Here is a 22,009-nt window from a genome sequence, read left to right as displayed (position 1 = left end):
CCCCAAATTTAGCAGGCATACTGGCTGGCCTAGGGTGACCACCTGACCATCCCCCAGCACTGCCCAGGGACCACTTGGTGAAATCATGCATACAAATATTGTATTTACGGTTAATTTCATCATTTCTCTTAAAGGGATGGATGGTTCACCCGAAAATAAAAATTCTTTCATTATTTACTCACCCTAATCTTGTTTTAAACGTGTATACGTTTCTGTTGAACACAAAAGGAGGTACACTCTCAGAAATAAAGGTACAAAAGTTGTCACTGGGACAGTACCCTTTCAAAAAGGTACACTTTTGTACCCAAAGAGTGCATATTAGTACTTTAAAAAGGTACATTTTGGCAGTTTAAAGATACATATACTTGTACCTAAATGGTACATATTAGGACCTTTTTAAAGGGTACTGCCCCAGTGACAGCCTTGTACCTTTATTTCTGACCGTTTTTTTTTTTTTGGATAAATTAAACACAGTTGAAGGTACCCATTGACTTCCATAGTATATGTTTTCCTAAGTCAATGGGTACCGTCAACTGCATGGTTAGGGTGAGTGAATGGTGACAGAATTTTACATTTTGGATTAACTATCGCTTTAATGTCAACTTTTACACATAACTACTGGACTGGGTCTAATGTGGTTTGGTTGGGCTTAACAGCCTCTGATGGGCAGGTGACAAAATGCATAACTAAATAAGCTATGACATCATTTGTCAGTAGTCATGTCTCATTGGATGCAGACACAAATTTAGCTTTCCTCAAGATGGAACGCTAAATTAGGTTGTGAAATCCAGGCTTAAGTCTCATCTAATTTTGAGATTAGGAGCATTAAAGTTTGATTTTGTTTGATGATTTCACATTGATTTAAATTTTTGACATTGCCTTAAGTCAGTAGATATCAAGGTTATATTTTCACAGAATGTTCTTTACATTATATAGGATGATTTTGTGCTTAGAAAATGACAAAATATTTTGAATTTGTGTTATTCCAGTTTTGGTTAGCTTCCAAAATGTGGAAAAAAATATTTGTGACCCTAAAACGTTCATACTGTATAGTTCACCTTAATATTTCTGGTCTCTTAATAACTCGTCTCATATTTTATCATGCACTTAACTGATCTTGCAGGGGCCTGGGAAGATGTTTTAGGTAGGGGGTGCTGCGTGTATGGCCATAATCGGTTATGATGCGACACTCAAGACACTTGGAATGAATAAATATAAATGAACCAAAATTTGTTTTGCAATAATGCTCGTCTTTATAATATGAAAGATTTGTGTTCATCTTGCTCATAAACTTTTCCCATTGGCTTATGGAACTGCCAATCTGTTTTAAACAAAGCAGATTTTATTACAGCTATTGCTTTACATTCTGGCCTTTCTGTTCTAGCACTTACTGAGACTTGGATCAAACCAGAGAACGCTGCCACTCCCGCCGCCCTCTCTAACAATTACACTTTTTCCCACAGTCCTAGCACTACAGGGAGGGGTGGAGGGACCGGTCTACTCATTCTAACCGACTAGAAATTGAAACAGCTCACACCCTCTTGTGACAGCAGCTCTTTCGAGTCGCCTGCTGTTACTATTATCCACCCTATTAAAAGCCATTTTCTAGTTATCTATCGCCACCCAGGTTAGCTTGGACATTTCGTGGAGGACTTGGATGTACTTCTGTCTTCCTTCCTAGAAGATGGAACTCCTTTAGTAATACTTGTTGACTACAACATCCACCTTGATAAATCACTGGCAGTTGACTTCAACACCCTGACAGCGTCGTTTGACCTCAAACGAGTCCCCACTTCGCCAAACCACTGGTCTGGTAATCTTTTAGATTTCATCTAAACATGCTGCTGCTCCACTTATCACACCCAGGTCACCCCACTACACACATTTGATCACTTCCTCATCACTCTTAATCTTGACTTATCTCCCACTGGTCACGTTCCGATGCAACCTACGTACACTTTCCCTCTCCCGCCTATACTCTGTGGTCTCCTCCATGCTCCCTCCCCCTAAAAACTCTCCCTATTAAATACAAACAAGGCCACTGACACTATGCTCCACAATTACATCCTGCTTAGAAAGCTTATGCCTTCTGCCTGCCCCTTGGCTATCTGATGTTCTCCATGAGCATTGATCCAAGCTTAGGGCTGCGGGGAGAGGAAGTGGCACAGATCAAAAGACCCTGCTGACCTCTGTCTCGATCAGTCTCTTCTGGCCTCTTTCTCCACGGATGTCTCCTCAGCTAAAACTCAGTACTATCACTCTAAAATCAGCAACTTACCTGACGCGCATGCTCTCTTTTTAAGACCTTCTCTACTCTTTTTTGTCTTCCCCTGCCCCACTTTCATCTAACTTAATCACTGACAATTTTGCATCTTTCTTTGTTATGAAAACAAACACTATCAGCAGGCAGTTTTCTGCACAGCTGCCTCTTGCACATGCTCAAACTCCTGATGCATGCTCGCTCCCCTCTTTCTCTCTTATCTGAAGTGGATGTTTCCAAGATCTTTGCTTTTAAAAACCTAACTACCTGCATGTTAGATCCCATACCCACCCATCTCCTTCAGGCCATTTCTACATTGATTATCCCTGCTCTAATCCACATTATTAACTCATCTCTTTCCACTGGTACATTCTCCACACTTTTAAAGAGGCCCAGATTACCCTGCTGTTGAAGAAAGCCACACTTAATCCTGTAATGCTAGAAAACTACAGACCTGTATCTCTCCTTCCCTTCATTGCCAAGACTCTTTTGAGAGTGTGGTTTTTGACCAGCTCTCTTCTTTCTTCACACAAAATAACCGCCTAGAAAGCAACCAGTCTGGTTTCAACCGCGGTCACTCAAAATCATCTTTACTGATCCTGTTGGATCCATTTGCTGCTTTTGACACTGTCAATCACCACATCCTCTTGCCATCTCTTAAGGCTATGGGTGTCTCTGGAACAATGTTAATATGGTTCAGGTCTTACCTCTCAGTAAGGTCATTTAGAGTGTCCTGGAGAGGTGATGTCTCCGAATCCCCACGTCTCAGTACCGGGGTACCTCAAGGCTCCGTGCTTGGACCTCTGCTCTTTCCTATAAAAATTACATTCCTGGGTTCTGTCATTCAGAAACATGTCTTTTCTTACCACTGCTATGCGGATGACCCACAACTCCACTTGCCGTTCCAGCCTGACGAGCCCATGGTTTCTTCCCGCATCTCACCATGCCCGAGTGACATCTCACTCTGAATGAAGCATCATCATCTCCAGCTGAACCTTGCAAAGATGGAACTGCTTGTCATATTGTCTGATCCTAAGATTCATCACAAGCTCTCCATTCAACCCGGTTCATTATGCCTTCCAGGACAGCTAGAAACCTGGGAGTGGTCATTGATGTTCAGCTTAGTTTCACAGAGCATGTTGCCAGCACCGCCCGCTCTTGTAGAATCATCATGTACAACATTAGGAAAATTAGACTAGTCCAGGCTCTAGTCTTATCCAGACTGGACTATTGTTATGCACTACTGTCCGGACTCCCAGCCTGCACAACCAAAACCCTACAGATGATCCAGAATGCTGTAGCAAGAGTATTCTTCAATGAGCCGAAAAGGGCGCACGTCACTACTCTCTACACTGGCATCCTATAGCAGCTCGCATCAAATTCAAAGCTATGCTCCTGGCCTTTAAAACCACCACTGGGCCAGCAGCCCCTTCCATTACTTGCTTATACAGACTTTTGTACCTTCTAGATCCCTGCGCTCTGCCACAAAGCAAAGGCTTGTGGTGCCATCCCAAAAAGGGGGGAAAATCATTATCGCAACCATTGTGTAGATGTTAGCGGTGAGATTGCAAATTGAAACCAACAGCTCAGTTTACAGCTCATATGCGCATGATAGCTGCCACAGGACAAACATGTCGTCATCTGAGAGGAAACGCGCTCTGTAGAAGTTTGTCCAATTAGGGCAGAGGTGGCCAAACTCGGTCCTGTAGGGCCGGTGTCCTGCAAAGTTTAGCTTTGACCCTTAGCAAACACAAATAAAGCAGATAACCAAGCATAGAAACTTTATGCTGAGGCAAGTTGGAGCTAAACTCTGCAGAACACCGGCCCTCGTGGACAGAGTTTGGGCACTCCTGATTTAAGGTTACTTTAGAAACATGGCAGACTTCCATGTAAGGAGACCCTTGGTCAGGGGTGCTGTAAAGGGGGGGTAAACAATGATGATTCTTGGGGCCCACGAGTAAGAGGGGGCCCAGAGAAGCCCCCAAAATTGTGGTGCTTAAAAAATATTTAATAGTAAAAATTATTAACTTTAAATTATTCTATTTGCTGTTTCCTGGTATCAAAAAATTATTTGTTTAGGAAACACAAACGTCTGTGGGCCCCTTTCCCCCCTCTCAATTGTAATAAAATGGTTCAGTCCGCCCAAATTGTATAATCCAGGCAACACAGCTTGACTTCACTTATAGTGCTGGCAGAATATCAACTTGACTGACAAGAAAGTGAAAATGCCTCAAAAATCTGGAAGTCAAAAACGGAAAGAGAAAAAAGTGAGAAGTGAAAGAGGCAAAGGGTCAACATTATGTTACCCAATTTTTCACAAGAAAAGGTGGGTTTGTAAGTAGGCCTAAATTGTTAGTGGACCGCCCGTCCGTGACAATGATCGTAGCTTACGGCACTTTTCTGTGCTAAGTGCACGCTTTGTACACGAGGCCCCAGGTCTCTACGGTAGCATTTTTCGACAAGTAAGCACGTTTATTTATGCACGTGATTTATTTAGACAAAGTTATTGACTATGCAAATTTCAAACGGTCAAAATGACGCCTTGTTTGTTCTAGTGTTAAAGATAATTACCACACTGCAAAAAATTATTTTCAAGAAAAAATTCTTAGTATTTTTGTCTTGTTTTCAGTAAAAATATCTAAAATTTCTTAAATAAAGATGCTTTTTCATGATGAGCAAAACGACCCAAGAAAATAAGTCTAGTTTTAGACCAAAAATATTACATTTAAGGGATTTTGTGCATAAAAAAAGCAAAGAAATCTGCCAATGGATTAAGCAAAAAAAATCTGGAAAATTTTTCTTAAACACTAAATTCAAGAAAAATTTGCTTACCCCATTGGCATATTTTTTTGCTTGTTTTGTGCACGGAATCCCTTAAATGTAATATTTTTGGTCTAAAAACTTATTTTCTTGGGTCGTTTTGATCATCAGGAAGGAGCATCTTAATTTAAGAATTTTTGGATGTTTTTGCTGAAAACAAGAGAAAAATGCTGGGAATTTTTTCTTGAAAATCATTTTTTGCAATGCATAAGTTTAAATGTTGCGGTTAAAATGACTACTGGTGGCCGCTCTAGTGTTAAAAGTGCATGATAAGGGAACTCAATTTTCTCCTCATGTTAGGTCAAGAAAACGCTGGAAAAAATAACAATACACAGTTTTAGTTAAACATTCAACACTGCAAAAAATGACTTTCTTACTTAGTATTTTTGTCTTGTTTTCAGTAGAAATATGAAAAAATTCTTAAATTAAGATGCTTTTTCTTGATGAGCAAAATGACCCAAGTAAATGAGTCTAGTTTTAAGACAAATTAATATACAATTTAAGTGAAATTGTCCTTAAAACAAGCAAAATTATCTGCCAATGGGGTGAGAAAAAAATTGTGAAATAAGATTTCTTTTTTCTTAAACACTTAATTCAAGTAAAATTTTCTCACCCCATTGGTAGTCAAAATACCATAAAAGCGCATGATTTTATGTAAATTAATATGAAAAAAGTCTCAGCTGTGTTGGGGGCCCTGTCAAGATTCTTTTCATGGGGCCCAAAATCCTTAGCAGCGCCCCTGCCCTTGGTGTATGTAGATAAAAATGGCTCATTCTAAGGTAATAAAAACAATACAGTTCATTATATAATTTCTTTATATGGGTGATTCTCACGAAAACTTGGTTTTAAAAATGTCAAGCATGAAAATTTAAAAATTGCTTAAATTTACTTTTTTCCCACCAGACATTGAAAAACAAAGTCTGGAGTAAATGGTAACATTAATTTAAAAACTTTTACTTATCATTTAACACTTTTTGTAACATAATTTAAAAAATTAGTCCTAAAAAATCTCATTACCACAACAGTCAGAAAACATTTTCAAAATGACATGACAAACCTGAAAGAACATAATTTGGAGATTCTGCACATGCATTTAAAATCAAAGTATTATGCTTCTATTAATTAAATTAACATTTAATAAGCATCTGTTGTGGTAATGATAATCAAAATGTCGTGTAAGCATTCTGACAAGACAATATTTCAAATTAACTGTAAAAAAATGATCTAACCTGGTAGCCATCTTGAAGTAACTGGTCCATGTGCTTGGTCACTCAAAATCAAACTTTATTAAAATTCTGTATGTGTGCTTAAACTGTTCTCAAAAAGTGTTGCGGAGGATGAGAACATCAGGCATGGACACATAATTTTCCTAATTTTTCTTCATTATTATTATTATACATGAATATTCAGTAAATATTTTTTTGTCATCTAAAGTAGTCTAGCAAAACATCCATTTATTTCTTTTCTTAATATTTTTGTGTTAATTTGATTAAATTACAACATAACGCATGTTCAAACACAGCCGGACACATTGCGGTAATGAGAATTTCAGCAGAAAATGAGATCAAATTTATAATTATAAATTCTTATGTTGAAATCACACATTGTGCAAGGTAGAACACAGTATTGTGTTAATTCTGATGCTTTTTAATGTTACTATATTACACATTTGAAAGCTAAAATCATTAGTGCCGTGGTGTTTCAATGGTTTCGTGAGAATCACCCATATACCACTGATTATATAGTTATGTATATTATATTGCATTTCTGTCACGAGATCCAACTAGAAATCCCACATTGCACCTTTTAAGTAAATAAAAGTAGTGTGGTCAGTGTATATTTGTAATGAGATTGTATTTTTAATAAGAATTCCACAATGATGCTGATATCAAAAAAGTATTATACATATATATAAAAACAAGCTGAATCTATAAGGAATTATATAAAAGGAATCTTAACTCACAAATGGATTACATTAGGGTACAAGTCAGCAAGTTGTATAAACATGTTTATTAAAAAAATGTTCCAGTGACATTTCTTAGTTACTAAAGGTACACGTGCTGAAATCTGCTATAATGTTCGTTTAAATCAGTTTCACTGAAAACTCCTGCACACACCAGTTCTAAAGAATAATTGTTACTACATCACAAACAAAACAGAAAATGCAAACCGATTATTTTTTACAATGCTTTACAAAAAGAACAAGGTTTGATGGTAGATTATCTTTGCATCACAGAATGATACGAAGAAATATAACGTAGCATCAAAGCTGATATATTTACAGTCCTCAAGTCCAAAAATGAGCCACGTCTGTGTGTCAAGAACACAGCGTCTGATGCCACCTGCTGGAAGATGGCATTACAGTCCAACATTTCTCAACTCCTGACAACATCAGTCATCGATTGTGGGTAACCAGAAAGCCTGTGGAGGTGAGATGAGGTTTGAGTGAGACATTGTTCATTTTTAGCAAATTGGTACACTGTTGTTATAATTATAATTTGATAAAACCAGGCCTGCAGTGAATATAAACTCATATACGTCACAGAAAACACTTGACTGGAAAAACCAACGGACTGCTTCATTTAGGTAGAGGACTTTACGTATATCAATAAGTGTACCATTTTTATATCCATGATGGCTATACAAATCAATGCAAGATGCAGTGTTTCCCATACATTGATTTACTGGCCCCCACAAATAGAATTTTCATGATTCCCATTTACATTTTTATTTCACTATTTAAAACAGCTTAATTCGGCTTAAAATATAATTTGATATATAATACAGATCAAATACAGATACAGATCAAAGAGTAGAAGTGAAACATATTTCAGGTGCCAACACTAGATCAAACGCAAACACGACATGATGACGTCACAAATATGCTAATTAGTGAGTGACGTCATCACCACCACAGTCTCCTCAAAATCCTGTGGGAAACACTGAAGATGCATGTTTAAACCCTATTGTTCAATTTATGTTAAGTCTTACCATGTTAGAACAGGCGCTGGCAAAGGTCATGAATTTAGGGTTAAACTGTAAACAGGTGACGGGGCCAGTGTGCTTCCCATCAAGAAGTGCTACTTTCATCCCACTCTCAGCATTCCACACATGGATCTTCCCGTCCTCCGATCCTAGAAAATCACAATGTGAAGACACCATCAGTCTCTGTTAACTCATCTCAAGTCCTCTGGTATAGCTGGTTAAGACTTACCAATCATAACGAACTGAGAGTCTGGAGTAAACGAGGCCTCCAAAATCACACCTTTGCTGTTGTTATAACCCTGTAGTGATAGAAAAATCTCAGTGAGACACCAGCAACACTAAAAAACGTACATGTTCAAAATCAATCTGTATTCTCACCCCAAATGAATGAAGGACGGCTCCTTTGAAGGCATCCAGCACTCTCAGGGTTCCTCCGTTTGTGGAGACCAGAATGAGCTTTCCGTCATTGCTAAACTTGAGACCCGTCCATTCGCATGTGCGCTCGTACTGTAGTTTAAATGTTGCAAATGGCCCCTTATGTTGGAGACATATTTGTTAATAATTATCATTAAGGATGTAATACAAAACAGATATTGTAAGGTCTTTGGTTATAGTTTCATTTAATGTAATTTACCTTATCAAAGGAACGAAGGTCATAAAGCTTGACCATCTCAGAATTAACCCCTGCAGCAAAAATCAACCCCTCAGGATCAAACGAACATACTGGCTTCCCTTGCAAATGCATGAGGCCCTGCAAAGAAAGATAAGAGAGAGTCAAGCTAACATTGTACAAAACAACAACTAAAGACAAGACGTATGAAGTTTATTTAACCAAGTTCCGGAAAAGCATGGTCATGTAATCTATATAGCCTTAAGCCGTCCCTCAAATCTGTCCCGTGACAGCATCCCTCACTCTCAGCTGGTGTATCTACCAGAGTAAAAAAGTGGGGGTACTCTGGGTTCAATCTAATATTCCGAGCTCAGAGCCCTCAGAAAGCAAGCCAAATATGCTATTACATGTAATAAATATGCTGTCGTAAAGATCATCACATCACTGATCTACTGGCCTTCCTGCAACCTGATGCCCAGCTGATGTCTGACCAATGGCCACAGGCCGCCCCATTAAATCTACTTATTCATGTATATATATTATTTTAAATGTCTTAATTCCAATAAAATAGCAACTATTACATAATATCCTCTATAGAATTAGCTATGTCTTGCTCTCAAGGGTTTTTTCTCCCTAGGACGTTTTCCATAGGGTTTTTTCCAACCCCTAGGGAGTCAGCTGACATTGGCTTACCTTAGCACCCTCTTCTATACGTTACATCATTACTATGCTCGCTGGTACGATTTAATTTTAGCTACTGTACTCTGCTGCTTATGTTGTTCACCGATTTTTCTGTGTTTTCTCCTGCTTTTATTAATGTAAAGCTACTTTGAAACAATTAAACAATTGTGAAAAGCGCTATATAAAAAAAAAGGAATTGTTGCAAACTCGTGAATTGTCTGTATATAGTAAATACTAGGGCTGGGTAAAAATATCGATTCATCAATGCATTGCAATTATTTGTTCCTCAATTCAATATCGATTCATCAAATCCTATGAATCGATTCAGCCTCCTGGCCAGTGGCGGCGCTATGGGTGGGCAACACTGTAGCGCCCGCTCCCCGAGGTAATTTGATCCGGCCCTTTATGTAGTCTGTGAAAAAGACATCTCTAGAATAAATAAATGTATAATTAAAATAAATGTAGTTGGACAACGGGCCCTACAGTTACGAGTTGATGAGCGTGCATCTGTTACGGCATGAGATGCAGAGCGCGCGTCACGTGACTGGCATATCAAGACGCGACAGTGGTGAGACCACGGACTCTATGGCTGTTTTAACTCCTTGTATTTCCATATACATTGATATGTCGGATCAATGATGACTTGCTTATCCACAATGACATTAGATGTCTTAATAAAGGAAACGCATTGAAACGGTTAGTAACAGTTAATCACCCATCGCGCCCAACACCTGCACCACTGAACGCGTATCTACTGACAAACATACACCTGATTTTACTGCTCTAGCGAAATCTAAAAGTATAATTTCTCTTATTAGAAGCTAGACTAATGTTTGCAAATTATTAAGATGGCTGTTAATGAGATGTAGTTTAAATAGAGGTAGTGAAATAATTAGCTTTGACAAAAACAGCATAAAACAATGTTATGTTACATATTGTAAACTTTTTTGATATGTGTACTAAAGTGAGTAAGGTAAATTCTCAATGAGTGTGATATGGCTCTTATTTACCCCTTTATATGTAAATTAAAGCATCTTACAGTGCATTTATGTTGTTATGCAGTTTTAAAATACAACATATGAACATGTCTGGATGTAGAAAAAGCCTACTTTGACATCTTACAATGCACTAATTTTGTTGTATGCAGTTTGAAAATACATGTTTGTAGAAAAAGCCTATTGTACAATGCACTGATTTTGTTGTTATGCAGTTTAAATATAAATGTAGTCATAATCACTGATATATCTTCGGACCCTTATTTGAGATGCTTTTCATGAACTGGCCCCCATGACAAACTAACTGAATAGCCCTGCTCTAGTGAGAGCGTTCAGCGTTGTACAAGACACGCTTTACCAAAACAGCAAGATGGCAAACAGCAGCTGCACTCCGTTCAAGTCTGCACTAAAAGCTCAAATTAAAATATAGGCTACACAGGTACTTAATTACTTGTGTATCTACTTATTATTGAATCGATATTGAAGCAAACAAATCAATATCGAATTGAATCAAATCGAATTGAATCGAAGCCTCAAGAATCGGAATCGAATCGAATTGTGAAATTCCTAACAATACCCAGCCCTAGTAAATACAAATCTGCTGCACCATGTGACAAAACTGATGCACAGTTATGAGCAGCTCGATTTTGGACCAATAAGAATGGTACTAGCACTGTGGGCGGACCTACTCAGTAGAACACTGCAGGACAGGAACAAAGTGATTGGCAAAAAATGCTTGCCATTTTTCAGAGAAATTGGTAGTTAGAAAGAAAACCCAAATTGTGTTAAGGTCGAAGTATGGTCCATTTTTACATGCACCGCCGGATTTTTAAAACCCTTCGTACATTGAACGCGTAGGTCCTGCTTGCGCCTGCAGGAAAATGTTATATGTAGCCCAGGAGATGCATTGCATTTTGTCGCAATGTGCATGTGTGAAACACCTGTGTACATGTATGAGTAAAATAAACTATACTTTGCATGGCTATGCTTTCAACCATGCATATCAACATGTTTGCATGCCTCTTACTCTGCGCAGGTTGCTTTTTGATCACGTCATCAAAGACCTCATTGTTCGGTTTAATTTATTCAGTCGTTTCACTTGTTCGGCTTTAGTTTTTTGCTATTTTTGGCCGAATAATTTAAGTTTGCTGAACATTCTGTGCATCCCTATCGATCAGGTACATAAACAATTAGTGTTCATCTTCTTACCTTACCGTGATTCACAACATTAAGCTTACAACAATAATTCATATTTTGAGCTGTCAAATCATATTTTGCATGCAATGTCTGTTGTTTTTTAAGTACAAAAAGTAACCTGCAATTCTATGTTTCGAACAGAGATGGCAATACAGAGACATAAAATGATGGATAACGTTTTAAGCCCAAAAATTGCTTACTTGACAGTTAGGTGAGCGAAGATCCCATAGGCGAATAGTTTTATCCAATGAGCCAGATATGAACGTGTCATCAACAGGCGACATAGACAGCGCAACAACCCTGCAAAAGCATTAGATACACCGTTATAAAACATTACAACTGAAAAGTTTGCTTTGAAGCACCTTTACCTAAAAAAATCTAAAGATCCTCACCTCTTATTGTGTCCAGGAAAGTAGCGAATGTACTTATTGTCATGCAGAGACAGGTATCGTATGGTATCTGCAACAACACATGGGTGGAGAGAAGAACGGTTTAGAATAAACCCCTAAACCAGATTTTACCAACGAATCATGCTGGAATCTCAGGGGTATTAGGTGTCAGACGAACAGGCTCAACCCTGGGCAAGGCAGTAGTCTGTACAGTTAACTCCTTAACAGGGCACAATACCAGACCCTATAAACTGTACAAACAACTACCTCAGGCCAGAGCAGGCAGAAGGTTTGGGGAACACCTTCATCCATCTTCATTACATACAAAAGAGAGCTGTTAGTGGACTTCCAATTCCTGAATCAAACATTATGAACAAGACACTTCACACAAAGTACATAACAGAAAACCAAGTGTAAAAATAAAATTAAAGGGGGAGCTGAAAAATATCAAATATTTACACTTTTTAATAATATATTAACATTAAAGATTAATACATAAGATCTATCACCCTTTTAGAAACATTTGTATTTATAAATCACACCCAATATTACGCAGTAACTACACTCTTAAAAATAAAGGTTCCATTATTTGGGGAACTAAAAAAGGTTCTTGTATGGCATCACAGTAAAGAACCCTTTTAGGCAACTTTATTTTTAAAAGCCTAGTCTTTTTATGATCCTACCATCAATTTTGTTGGAGCTGTAGACGACAGTGTTGGCGGCATGAGTATATCGGATAAGATCCACACCATACTTCTTACTGTAGAGGGTCCGTTTTGGTCTGATACAGAGCATTAAGAGAAAAAAGTTACTTGGGTTACTTAACCCAAACCTTAACAGATAGTGTAGGTTTAATATAGTCAAGAAGATTATTTTATTACATATTGCATCTTATTTGTAACAATCACTATAACACATAAGTATGCAGCAGTACAAGTATGCAAGTATGATGATTACACTAAATGAGAGCTGCACAGCTGTGTTGTATCATTTCCCCATGATAATAAAACTATTCTTCATTTAAATATGAAACACAATATTAACATGTCAACGTTATTATAACCTATATTAAACATAAAACATAACATCAATGTACTATCATACCTGACGTTTTACAAACTGAGCTCATGCATAAGCAACGGGCCCCTCTTTCGGAAATGAACCATGGTTACCATAGTAACTATAGTTAAAGCATGATATTTGTAATTCAATTGTGTAGTATAAATAAAGTAATTATTATTCCTCCATGAATAAACATAGTATACTTCACGTTTACCACAATAAAACCACGTTACTAATACTAAGGGGGTTTGACTGTGCTAGGCAGGCTAGTTCCCTAGAGGGAGGCGTGGGTGCTAAAGGTTAGCATACGTTACACACATGCAATGAAAACACAACGAAAACTCTTAGTATACACACTAACATTTACTTTAAAATTGAAGTACTAGCCAACCTATATCGACATATATCTTAGTAACGCTGGTGTTGTCAATATCAAGGCTGTACGTTTACATTAAGGCCATTTATCGCGCTACAAGACCGCTAGCCATATCATAACGTTAACGTTACGTATAACTAAATTACTTACTTTCCTTCCTGGCAGTCGTAGAGGACAATCGAGTCGTCGTCGCTACTCGATATTACCGTTTCGCCGTTCGAGCTGAAGTCGAAGCAGTTTATTTTGTCCGAATTTTCCCGGAAAACCTTCGCAACCCTGAAACTCCGCAACACATTGTCTGTGAGTTTCATTTTGGCCTTTCTGCCTGGCCAGGCGCGGGAGATCGTCTAGCTAAAAACACCGAGTAAACCGGCCTCCTGTTATTTAGTAATAGATGCTGTGAGTGTGTTTGAACGCTATATAAGTGATAAACGTTTTCAGATGTGCATTTCTGACATGTTAAAAAAGCCCGCCGACGAAATTCGTCAATGAACCGGGTTACGGAAGACGAGGTGAAGGCAGAGGTAAAACAACGGTTTACAAAATGGCGACAATACCTGCGGAAGTTTTAGAATAAAAGTCCTGTGTACAGCAGAAAGTTGAAGCGTATATTTTAAGATCTCCATCTCTGTTACTAAAGCATTTTTATACTTTTATAATATAGTTTAATATTAGCCTTCCATTAGGTAAAAATAATAACAAGAATGCTGTTGGTTATTTAGTGTAGTTCTGACAGCTGTGACCAAGACCTAGAATTTCACAATAGCTCTCCACATGCTGTGCTTCTGTATTTGTGTTTAGTGTTGCTAGGTTGAGTCTGATTTTTTAATATAGTCTCTCATTTGTCATCAGTCAATATAATATTTAGTTTTGCTATTTTATTATATTGAATGTCTATATTTACTCCTTAACACGCCATCTCAAATAAATGAAGTGCTGAACAGACACAACTTAAGCATATGATCTCACGAGATGAATTTCATTTTCTCTCATATAATAAATTTGGCACATAGACATCAAGCTAGCATCACCCAAATATAGCCACTAACCAAACCTCAGCAGCCAGTGGTATAAAAGTCAGCACTGCACTAAAAGCAGCATTAAGAAAATTAACCTTACAAATTTTTGAGCAAAATAATTTTAATTTCATTCCTAACCAAACATATTTATAATGGAAAGCAGTGATTTACAGGTAAGTTTTGTTAAAAATAATATTTCCAACTAAAACTGATTTTGTTAACACAAAGTTTCATCTGTATTCAGTATGTAATGTAGTAGTTATGCAAAGTACTAACACAGAGTATCTTTTTCAAAGGGGAAAATGTGTACGGTGGGAGATCATTACATATTTACAGTGAATGTGGCAGAATTTGCACCAGAAGAAGTGATTGTAACATCCACCAATAATTGCATACAAGTCCATGCAGAAAAGGTAAGCAAACTTCAATGACAAAATCTACTTAAATGCAAAGCATTAGGATCTTTTCATTCGATGGGGTCAAAAGCTTTCAGGCATGTGGTTACACAACTTATACCACATTTGTTTTACTTTTTAGATTAAATTTGTCTTTTTATTTTCTTGCCATTTTTTCCACACTAATGTATCAGTTGGCATCGGATGGAACAATTGAGAACTCCGTTTGTCAAAAGTGCCAATTCCCAGCTGATGTGGATCCAATGTCAGTCACATCATTTCTAGAGAAAAATGGCATGTTGAGTATTAAAGCTCACAAGGCCATTGGACATACATAATGCATGGATATAGGTTTGGAAAAAGTATGTTTTACTTTAAATGATTTTAAGAACACATATCTGGATTGTTAAACTAACAAATCTGTTTATTTAATAAAATCAATTACATTATGGTACAAACTGTATGTTTATAATTATACATGTTTGTTAATACAATGTTTCATTTGTTATAAATGTCTTTTAGAAGTCATTTTGATACAAAATGATTAGACAAAATGATACATGAATGATTTTAGAAAACACAAATTCTTTCATACCGAACCACAAATACCGTGCATGTTGAAATAAAGCCTATACAATGATCTCTGCGTCGGTTTGTCTGTGGTCAGCGCCAGCCTGCGTGGAGATAGATGCAGACGAAGCAGCTATACAGTCCTGGTACCACAGGTTTTCAGCAAGGGCATTTAAGAGGGGTGCAACCTCACCAAGCCCTGCGCTTACATCACCTCCCATGCGAAAGACCGGAAAACCACACACCTCTTGAAAGTGTGTTACATCGCTCTCCGTGACATCTGTATGCATAAATAAGTCAAACCTGCACCGTTAAGGTGTATACGTATTAAAATACACAGATTTTTCTTGATACAATGTATGTTTCTTTTAAATGTTAGTGTTCAGTCTGAACTGTAACAAAACAACGTGGAATTAAATGTTAACAAACCTAAAGCAGACTTGTGTGATCTCATTAAAATGCAATATAGTGGAAAAAGTCCCAGAGTTTTCGGTCACTTTTACACAGATGTGTATTCCACTATGTCAACTAAATGCTCTTAACTAGTAAATCTAAAAGGATACTTGGTGCCAACCACCAATTTAACCACTCGATCTGAAGATTCTGTTATCCGAGATATCTGATTTGAAAGATCTTCAAAGGAGCCACGGTCAGTGAAGGAAAACAGGAAAAGGATTGCATCCACTTGTTCCTTACAGGACTGCAGAGAAAATTATAAATAATAATGTGAATAAAATTCATGTTTTGAGAGAATGTAAGTAGCTATAAAAAAATGGCTCACCGGTAACATGTGATCAAATCTTCGCATAGCACTTTCTCCACATTCCCAAAACTCAAAGCGGAAAAACAACACACGGCCACTCTCCTTCAGCTTTACAGGCCAGAAGGTCACACTTGTCTCTATGCCTACAGGGATTACAGTTCTTTTAAGGAATGTGATAAAAGAATGTATATATAAATTGTATAATAATTATTATGCAATATAAGAGTCCTACAATCCTTAACAATCCAGTAACCACCAGTGTTCTTTTATGCAAATAACCTTGAGAAAAATGTGCAAAGGTTTATCTACTGTAGAAAAATTTACTTTAGTATTTATAGTATTTACTATATTAAAATGTACTATATACTACTATACAATTTACTATACTACAACTTAGTAAATACTATAAAGTATACCACAGTATTTTTCATGTGGGTTGTCACTCACCTCACCTGTGGTCTCATAGTGCAGTTTGGGGATATCGAGGCCAGTCAGACGTGCAGCTAGGGCGCTTTTCCCCACTCCAGTTTTACCGGAGATAAAAACCTTGTAGCGCACGGTGTCCACATTCATATGAGGAGGCATCATTGGAGCTTCCAAGAGACCTCATACAAGTAGAAATGTGCATTTTGCATTTATTCAAATTACTTAAGGGAAAACTTGCTTAAGTAAGCATTGCTACTGCTACTTACTATGAACTACACTATAAATATACGATCGTAAGTATGAATAACGTTACATAACAGCGATGCTTGGTCTGCTGTATCCATGGAAATGAAGCTTACCAAACTTTCGTCGTCTCTTTTTATGCAATATTTTGCTGAAAAACTCTTTACTGTCTGCGCAGCGGTGCCAATCTGACACGATTATTGACCCAGGAACGACAGACATTTTGTTCAAAATGTAAAGAGTTATGTTTTATTTTGGGATGCCAAGTAACTGGATCTGGGCGAGCGCAAGCCTGAACAGTTCTTCGTCCCCATAGATATGTATATAAAGGCTAGATGGCTCGTCCGCGCTGCTGGCCAATTGAGTTCAACGTCCGCATTTTGGCGGCCATCTTACGACAGGGCGCTCGCTCACTCGTAGCATTGAGTTTTAATGATGCAGGTACTTTTAAATGACCATAACTTGCTTAATTTTTTACCGATTTTCAAACGGTTTGGTTTGTTATAAACGTCAAAGATGTACCTATGACACTGCATACCTATACTAAAAATAAAAAATAAATTCATGAAACATGTTAAAGCATCCAGAATTATAGCCACGTTAATAACGTTTGTAAAAACCCAAACCGTTTGAAAATCGGTAGAAAATTGAGCAAGTTATGGTCATTTAAAAGTACCTGCACCATTAAACTCAATGCTACGAGTGAGCGAGCGCCCTGTCGTAAGATGGCCGCCAGGTGATGCCGTTAGGGACTCCGCCTTGAGCCATCTAGCCTTTATACATATCTATGTTCGTCCCGCTGAATAGTCGTAAAGGAGACGTCAAAATAAAAGTCTGTGGTCTACAATAATCAATTTTAATTTTAAAGTTTTAATAAAAAGAAAATATTTAAATATATATATAGATTTATATAAACACCACAATAATTATTTGACTATACAAACGTTTTATTGGATGTTAGACATTTAAGTCACTAAATATCACAGCTTTAAATAACATTTAAAGACATATGGCATCTGAACAGCATTTTTGAAAATAATTTATTCAGCTATTTTTAACTAGCAAGACCAAGGTAAATATTAGTTCATTGGATGTGTAATGTCAAACATCCTCATGTTCACATATATGGCCTTTGGAGAACAACCACAGGGTGGCGCTCATTACATCATCAATGGACATCTTCACATAGGATTGATAACCTGGAAGTTTATAATTAAGTTTAACTTAATTTTGAACAGTAACTACATATGAATCAATTGTTTGTTGTTAATATAATAATTTTTTTTAATTATGAAATGTTTAGTGTGATGTAAGTATCCAAATATTTATTGGACAACTGTATTATTAAGATAAGATGCCAGTAGGGGAGTAAAATCTGAGTTTAAAGGTGCTGGGTGTAAATTTTAGTGGCATCTAGTGGTGAGATTGCGAATTGCAACCAACACAGATCACCCTTCCCTTTCAAAACACACATTGAAGCTACGGTAGCCACCACGGGACAAAAATGTCATAGTCTAAGACAAGAAGTGAGAAAATGCACTCTGTAGAGCAGTTTGTCAATTTAGGGCTACTGTAGAAACATGGCGGCACAAAATGGCGACTTCCATGTAAGGGGACCCACTGTGTATTTAGACAAAAACTGCTCATTCTAAAGTAATAAAAACACAACAGTTCATTTTGTAAGGTCTTTATACATTACTAAAAATATACTAAGGGGAGAACAGGGCCGAAAGTACAATTTTCAGAAAAACTTAATATTAAACGACAATGTCAGAGATATATTTTTGCTATGATCAATAAATCACAAGTGTGGTCTATCAATACCAGGTGAAATTTTGATCAAATGTAAAACGACTTCAGTATAATTTCACTTTATACAAAACACAGGTGGGTCAAAAATAACACAACAGAACAAGATAGATTTTTGTGTTACACTAGTTTTTAGTAAATATACATGACTATGACCTTGTTAATATGTAAATGCAAACATATTTTGTCATTTATCTTTGCAAAAAATAATAAAATTATATTTTCTTTTTTAATTTCTGTTTCTTCTGTTTTAAACGCAACCTGACAGTACAAACTTGAATTGTTGAGAATACATTTTTTGTATGAACACTATAAAATTTTTATAAAATTAGCATAATAAAAAATCCTGAACATTCGTTCGTCCCAACAGAAACTCGGACATTTACTTTTTATTTTTAAAAACTCTAAGAAGGCAAACTTCAGGTTGTGTTACAGCACTAAATAACCTGTAAATTGATCAGTACTGTAACACATGAAACTAGAAACAACGCATTATTAGAAAAAATTGCAGCTTTAGGAATTTACTTATCATGGATTTTCTGGACCTACACGCGCGAAACAGTGACGAAATAACGCAATATTTGTCAGCTCTGTCAAATGTAGTCAGAGCTCGGAGAAAATCGCTTTGTTACTTTTGTCCCACGTTACTTTCGCCCAGGTGCTCCCCTACTACTCTATGTATATTATATTGCATTTCTGTCAAGAGATCCTCCTTAATTTTACACACTGCACCTTTAATGCAGCTCAAAACAAACAAACAAACAACAAAATCTGCTGGTTTATCAGTACATCATGTTATCTTTATTGAGAGGCCACAGCTCTTGCATATTACAACTGTTGGCTTTGATAAGGCAAACGCAAGGATGAATCCACCAGCTAATTGACACAGAAAAACAAAATGCTTTTGGAGTAGGTGGATCCCACAGGCATGCAGCGATGGCTCAGAATGCAATGTACAGCATCATATATACAAAACAATAGTGAGACCCCGAATAAATGGCACGTAGCAATCTCAACAAATCTATGAACATAAGCAGAATGGCTTTAACCGGACTTACAAACTTAAAGAGAGAGAGAGAGAGATTCTGTAAAAGTGAAACCAAACCAAAAATATAGTTTAGTTGTCATTTCTGACATCTACTTAAAAGACGTCTCCAACAAGATATTAACATGGAGGTATGAGGATATTGCATTTCTAGAACACCAATTCATTTTCATTTTGAGATGCCTGTGAGACGTTGCCTAGTCGGTTATTTGCAACATAGGGTCAAAGAGCCTCGACACGAATAAGGAAAAAACATACAATGAAAGTGTGCAGACACAGAAGACATTTACAGTTAACAGTTTCAAACTTAAATACAGAGGTTCATTTTTAGTTTCGAAGCAGTTGGCATCCACTTTAAAAACAGACAAGACAAAGATAAGGGTCCATACACTCATCTTCACAACAATGTATTATTAATGTATGTAAGAGTACGTCAAAGAAGCGCCATATATGTTATCGCATTGGACAGGGACACATCTAATAATCTCACTCGACATTATTAAACAAATGGTACTCCATATTGCTTAGGAACACATAGAAACAAATTCCTCAAACGAATGAGTTCGAAAATCGGTGCTAGTTTGTTGTTCTTTATTATTTATTATGACACAGCTAAAATTGCCAATCGTGATCTTTGATACTTTCTTTTTCATTATTTGACTTTTATTATTCGTTTTTCGGCTTTGTCCGTGGGCAATTCGAGCTGATGGGGCAAGTCCTAGAGTGGCTAACTGGGTAATGAAACTTGTTACATGCATCTTACGTTATCAGGCTAAGTTTAAAGTGTTGGGGTGGGGTAGGGATGGATAGACAGGTCGGGTTCGGAGCGGTGGGTGGCACCGGATGGCTCGATGCTCTAATCGTCCTCCTCGTCCTCTTCGTCGCTGTCCTTCATCGAGATGCCCTGCATGCCTCCCTCTCTGACAGAGGCGGTGGCTTCCTCCAGGGTGAGCCGGTTTCGTACCGTGTCGTACGACTTGCTGTTCAGTGTAGAGTCGAGAACACCTTGCAGCCTAAAATCGCGGTATTTCTTCTACAAGAATAAAAATGTCGGCATGTATTATACAGTATAATATGAAACACCATTTAACTCTTTCCCTGCCATTGACGAATCATCTCGTCAATTAAGAGAAAACATTTGCATAAAAAAAGTGTTCCTGATGAATTTTAATGTTATTCTGTAATACCGCAATTATCCACTAGATGGCACTCTTTAAAAAAAAATTGAAGCAAAAAAGTTATTTACTCATTTTAAACTCTGTGTATGTTTTCTTAATCGTTCTGAATCTGATCTCTAACAAAATACCTTCACACAAATGCAATTATTTCAGCTTTTTGCTAATTTTTTTATTTTTAAAGACAAATACCCATTTATGAGTTTATAAGCGGATAAAAAAATATATGAACAGTTTTCCCCCCCCATTTTGTTTGAAAACAGAGAATCTGTGTTCTTTCATTTGATAAATTTGTATGTTTATATATTTTTAGAAGAAAAATATATATTAAAACCACACTCTAAAGCCAAGATTTATGAAACAAGACTGGGACTGACATTGGGTGACTGTTATGATTCATAGCAATGTTTCTGTTGTAGGAACTAATTAATCAAGAACAGAAGGCTTCTGTTCATAAAATAGCAATAAGTTGTGAAAAATAAATTTTGTTTGGATGCTTTTGAACAAACACTACATCTTTTCTCCTGACAGTTAAAGCAGTAAAGTGTTCCTTAAAGGGACCCAAAAATGAAAAATAATTTACTCACCTTCATGTTGTTACAAACCTGTATAAATGTCTTTGTTCGGCTGAACACAAAGGAAGATATTTTGAGCAGTGTTTGTAAATAAACTGTTTTGAGCACCATTGACTAAAAAAATATTCATGGGGTTAACTCAATAAAATTGTGGGCAGGATTTCCATCAAATATGAATGTGTACCCCAACTCATAAAAAACTGCTTTACACAATAAAAATATATTGAAATAGTCCAACTCAATTTAAAGTAAATGGCAATACTCAACTAAGTGTAGTTGCCTCAACTCAATTTAGTGTAGTCTAAATAACTCGATTTAGTGTAGTTTGAATAACTCGATGTAGTGTAATCTGAATTACTCAATTCTGTTATTTTTTATAAAACGTTTTTATATCATACTAATTAGCATAATCACATGTTAGCATGCTAATAATAATAACATTATGATAATTTGAATGAGCATGTGAGAAGAGACTGATCTCCAAACAGGCATTAACACAGTTAGTGTTCATTGAGAGAAATACGTCACATCCACAACCTAACCACAAGCGCTATTCTTCTGCACGATGGTTACCAAACAATTTGAAAAAATAAACTGACATTAAACACTATTAA

General features: G+C 36.9%; 3 protein-coding genes and 1 long non-coding RNA gene across 14 annotated transcripts in view; 1 reads left to right on the top strand and 3 right to left on the bottom strand.

Moving 5' to 3' along the window:
* Positions 1-6,915: 6,915 nt before the first annotated feature.
* wdr82 (WD repeat domain 82) lies at positions 6,916-13,885 on the bottom strand. Its single transcript, XM_055212610.2, has 9 exons — positions 13,526-13,885; positions 12,621-12,718; positions 11,941-12,007; positions 11,749-11,848; positions 8,700-8,816; positions 8,444-8,599; positions 8,295-8,364; positions 8,072-8,214; positions 6,916-7,501 (listed from the first exon to the last, which is right to left on the bottom strand). Exons 1-9 carry the CDS (start codon positions 13,684-13,686, stop codon positions 7,472-7,474), a joined length of 942 nt encoding a protein of 313 aa, XP_055068585.1. The 5' UTR covers positions 13,687-13,885; the 3' UTR covers positions 6,916-7,471.
* A 530-nt stretch (positions 13,886-14,415) lies between these two features.
* Positions 14,416-15,793, top strand: LOC129450125 (uncharacterized). Its single transcript, XR_008646259.2, has 4 exons — positions 14,416-14,567; positions 14,691-14,807; positions 14,984-15,151; positions 15,457-15,793. It is a non-coding gene; the product is annotated as an uncharacterized lncRNA (long non-coding RNA).
* cplane2 (ciliogenesis and planar polarity effector 2) lies at positions 14,801-17,127 on the bottom strand. 3 transcript variants are annotated; one of them, XM_073870377.1, is made up of 6 exons: positions 16,908-17,127; positions 16,575-16,727; positions 16,141-16,265; positions 15,923-16,059; positions 15,399-15,662; positions 14,801-15,070 (listed from the first exon to the last, which is right to left on the bottom strand). In XM_073870377.1, the coding sequence occupies exons 1-5, from the start codon at positions 17,011-17,013 to the stop codon at positions 15,419-15,421; spliced, it is 765 nt and encodes a 254-aa protein (XP_073726478.1). In that variant the 5' UTR covers positions 17,014-17,127; the 3' UTR covers positions 14,801-15,070; positions 15,399-15,418. The 3 variants fall into 3 exon arrangements, with proteins under 3 accessions (XP_073726478.1, XP_055068587.2, XP_055068586.2); XM_055212612.2 differs by having other exon boundaries at positions 15,385-15,662; positions 16,908-17,126; XM_055212611.2 differs by lacking the exon at positions 14,801-15,070 and having other exon boundaries at positions 15,189-15,662; positions 16,908-17,126.
* Positions 17,128-19,372: 2,245 nt separating this feature from the next.
* The window catches only part of cadpsb (Ca2+-dependent activator protein for secretion b), a 129,493-nt gene continuing 126,856 nt past the window's right edge, over positions 19,373-22,009 (bottom strand). For all 9 annotated transcript variants that reach the window (XM_073870379.1, XM_073870378.1, XM_073870382.1 and 6 more), the window contains one exon: positions 19,373-20,678. In XM_073870379.1, coding sequence (XP_073726480.1) covers positions 20,502-20,678 — 177 coding nt within the window. In that variant the 3' untranslated portion in view covers positions 19,373-20,501. The remainder of the gene's footprint in view (positions 20,679-22,009) is intronic.

The sequence above is a fragment of the Misgurnus anguillicaudatus genome, chromosome 8, assembly GCF_027580225.2.
Source record: "Misgurnus anguillicaudatus chromosome 8, ASM2758022v2, whole genome shotgun sequence".
NCBI lineage: Eukaryota > Metazoa > Chordata > Actinopteri > Cypriniformes > Cobitidae > Misgurnus > Misgurnus anguillicaudatus.
The sequence above is the reverse complement of the archived record's forward strand: the minus strand, read 5'-3'. Positions and strand labels throughout refer to the sequence as shown.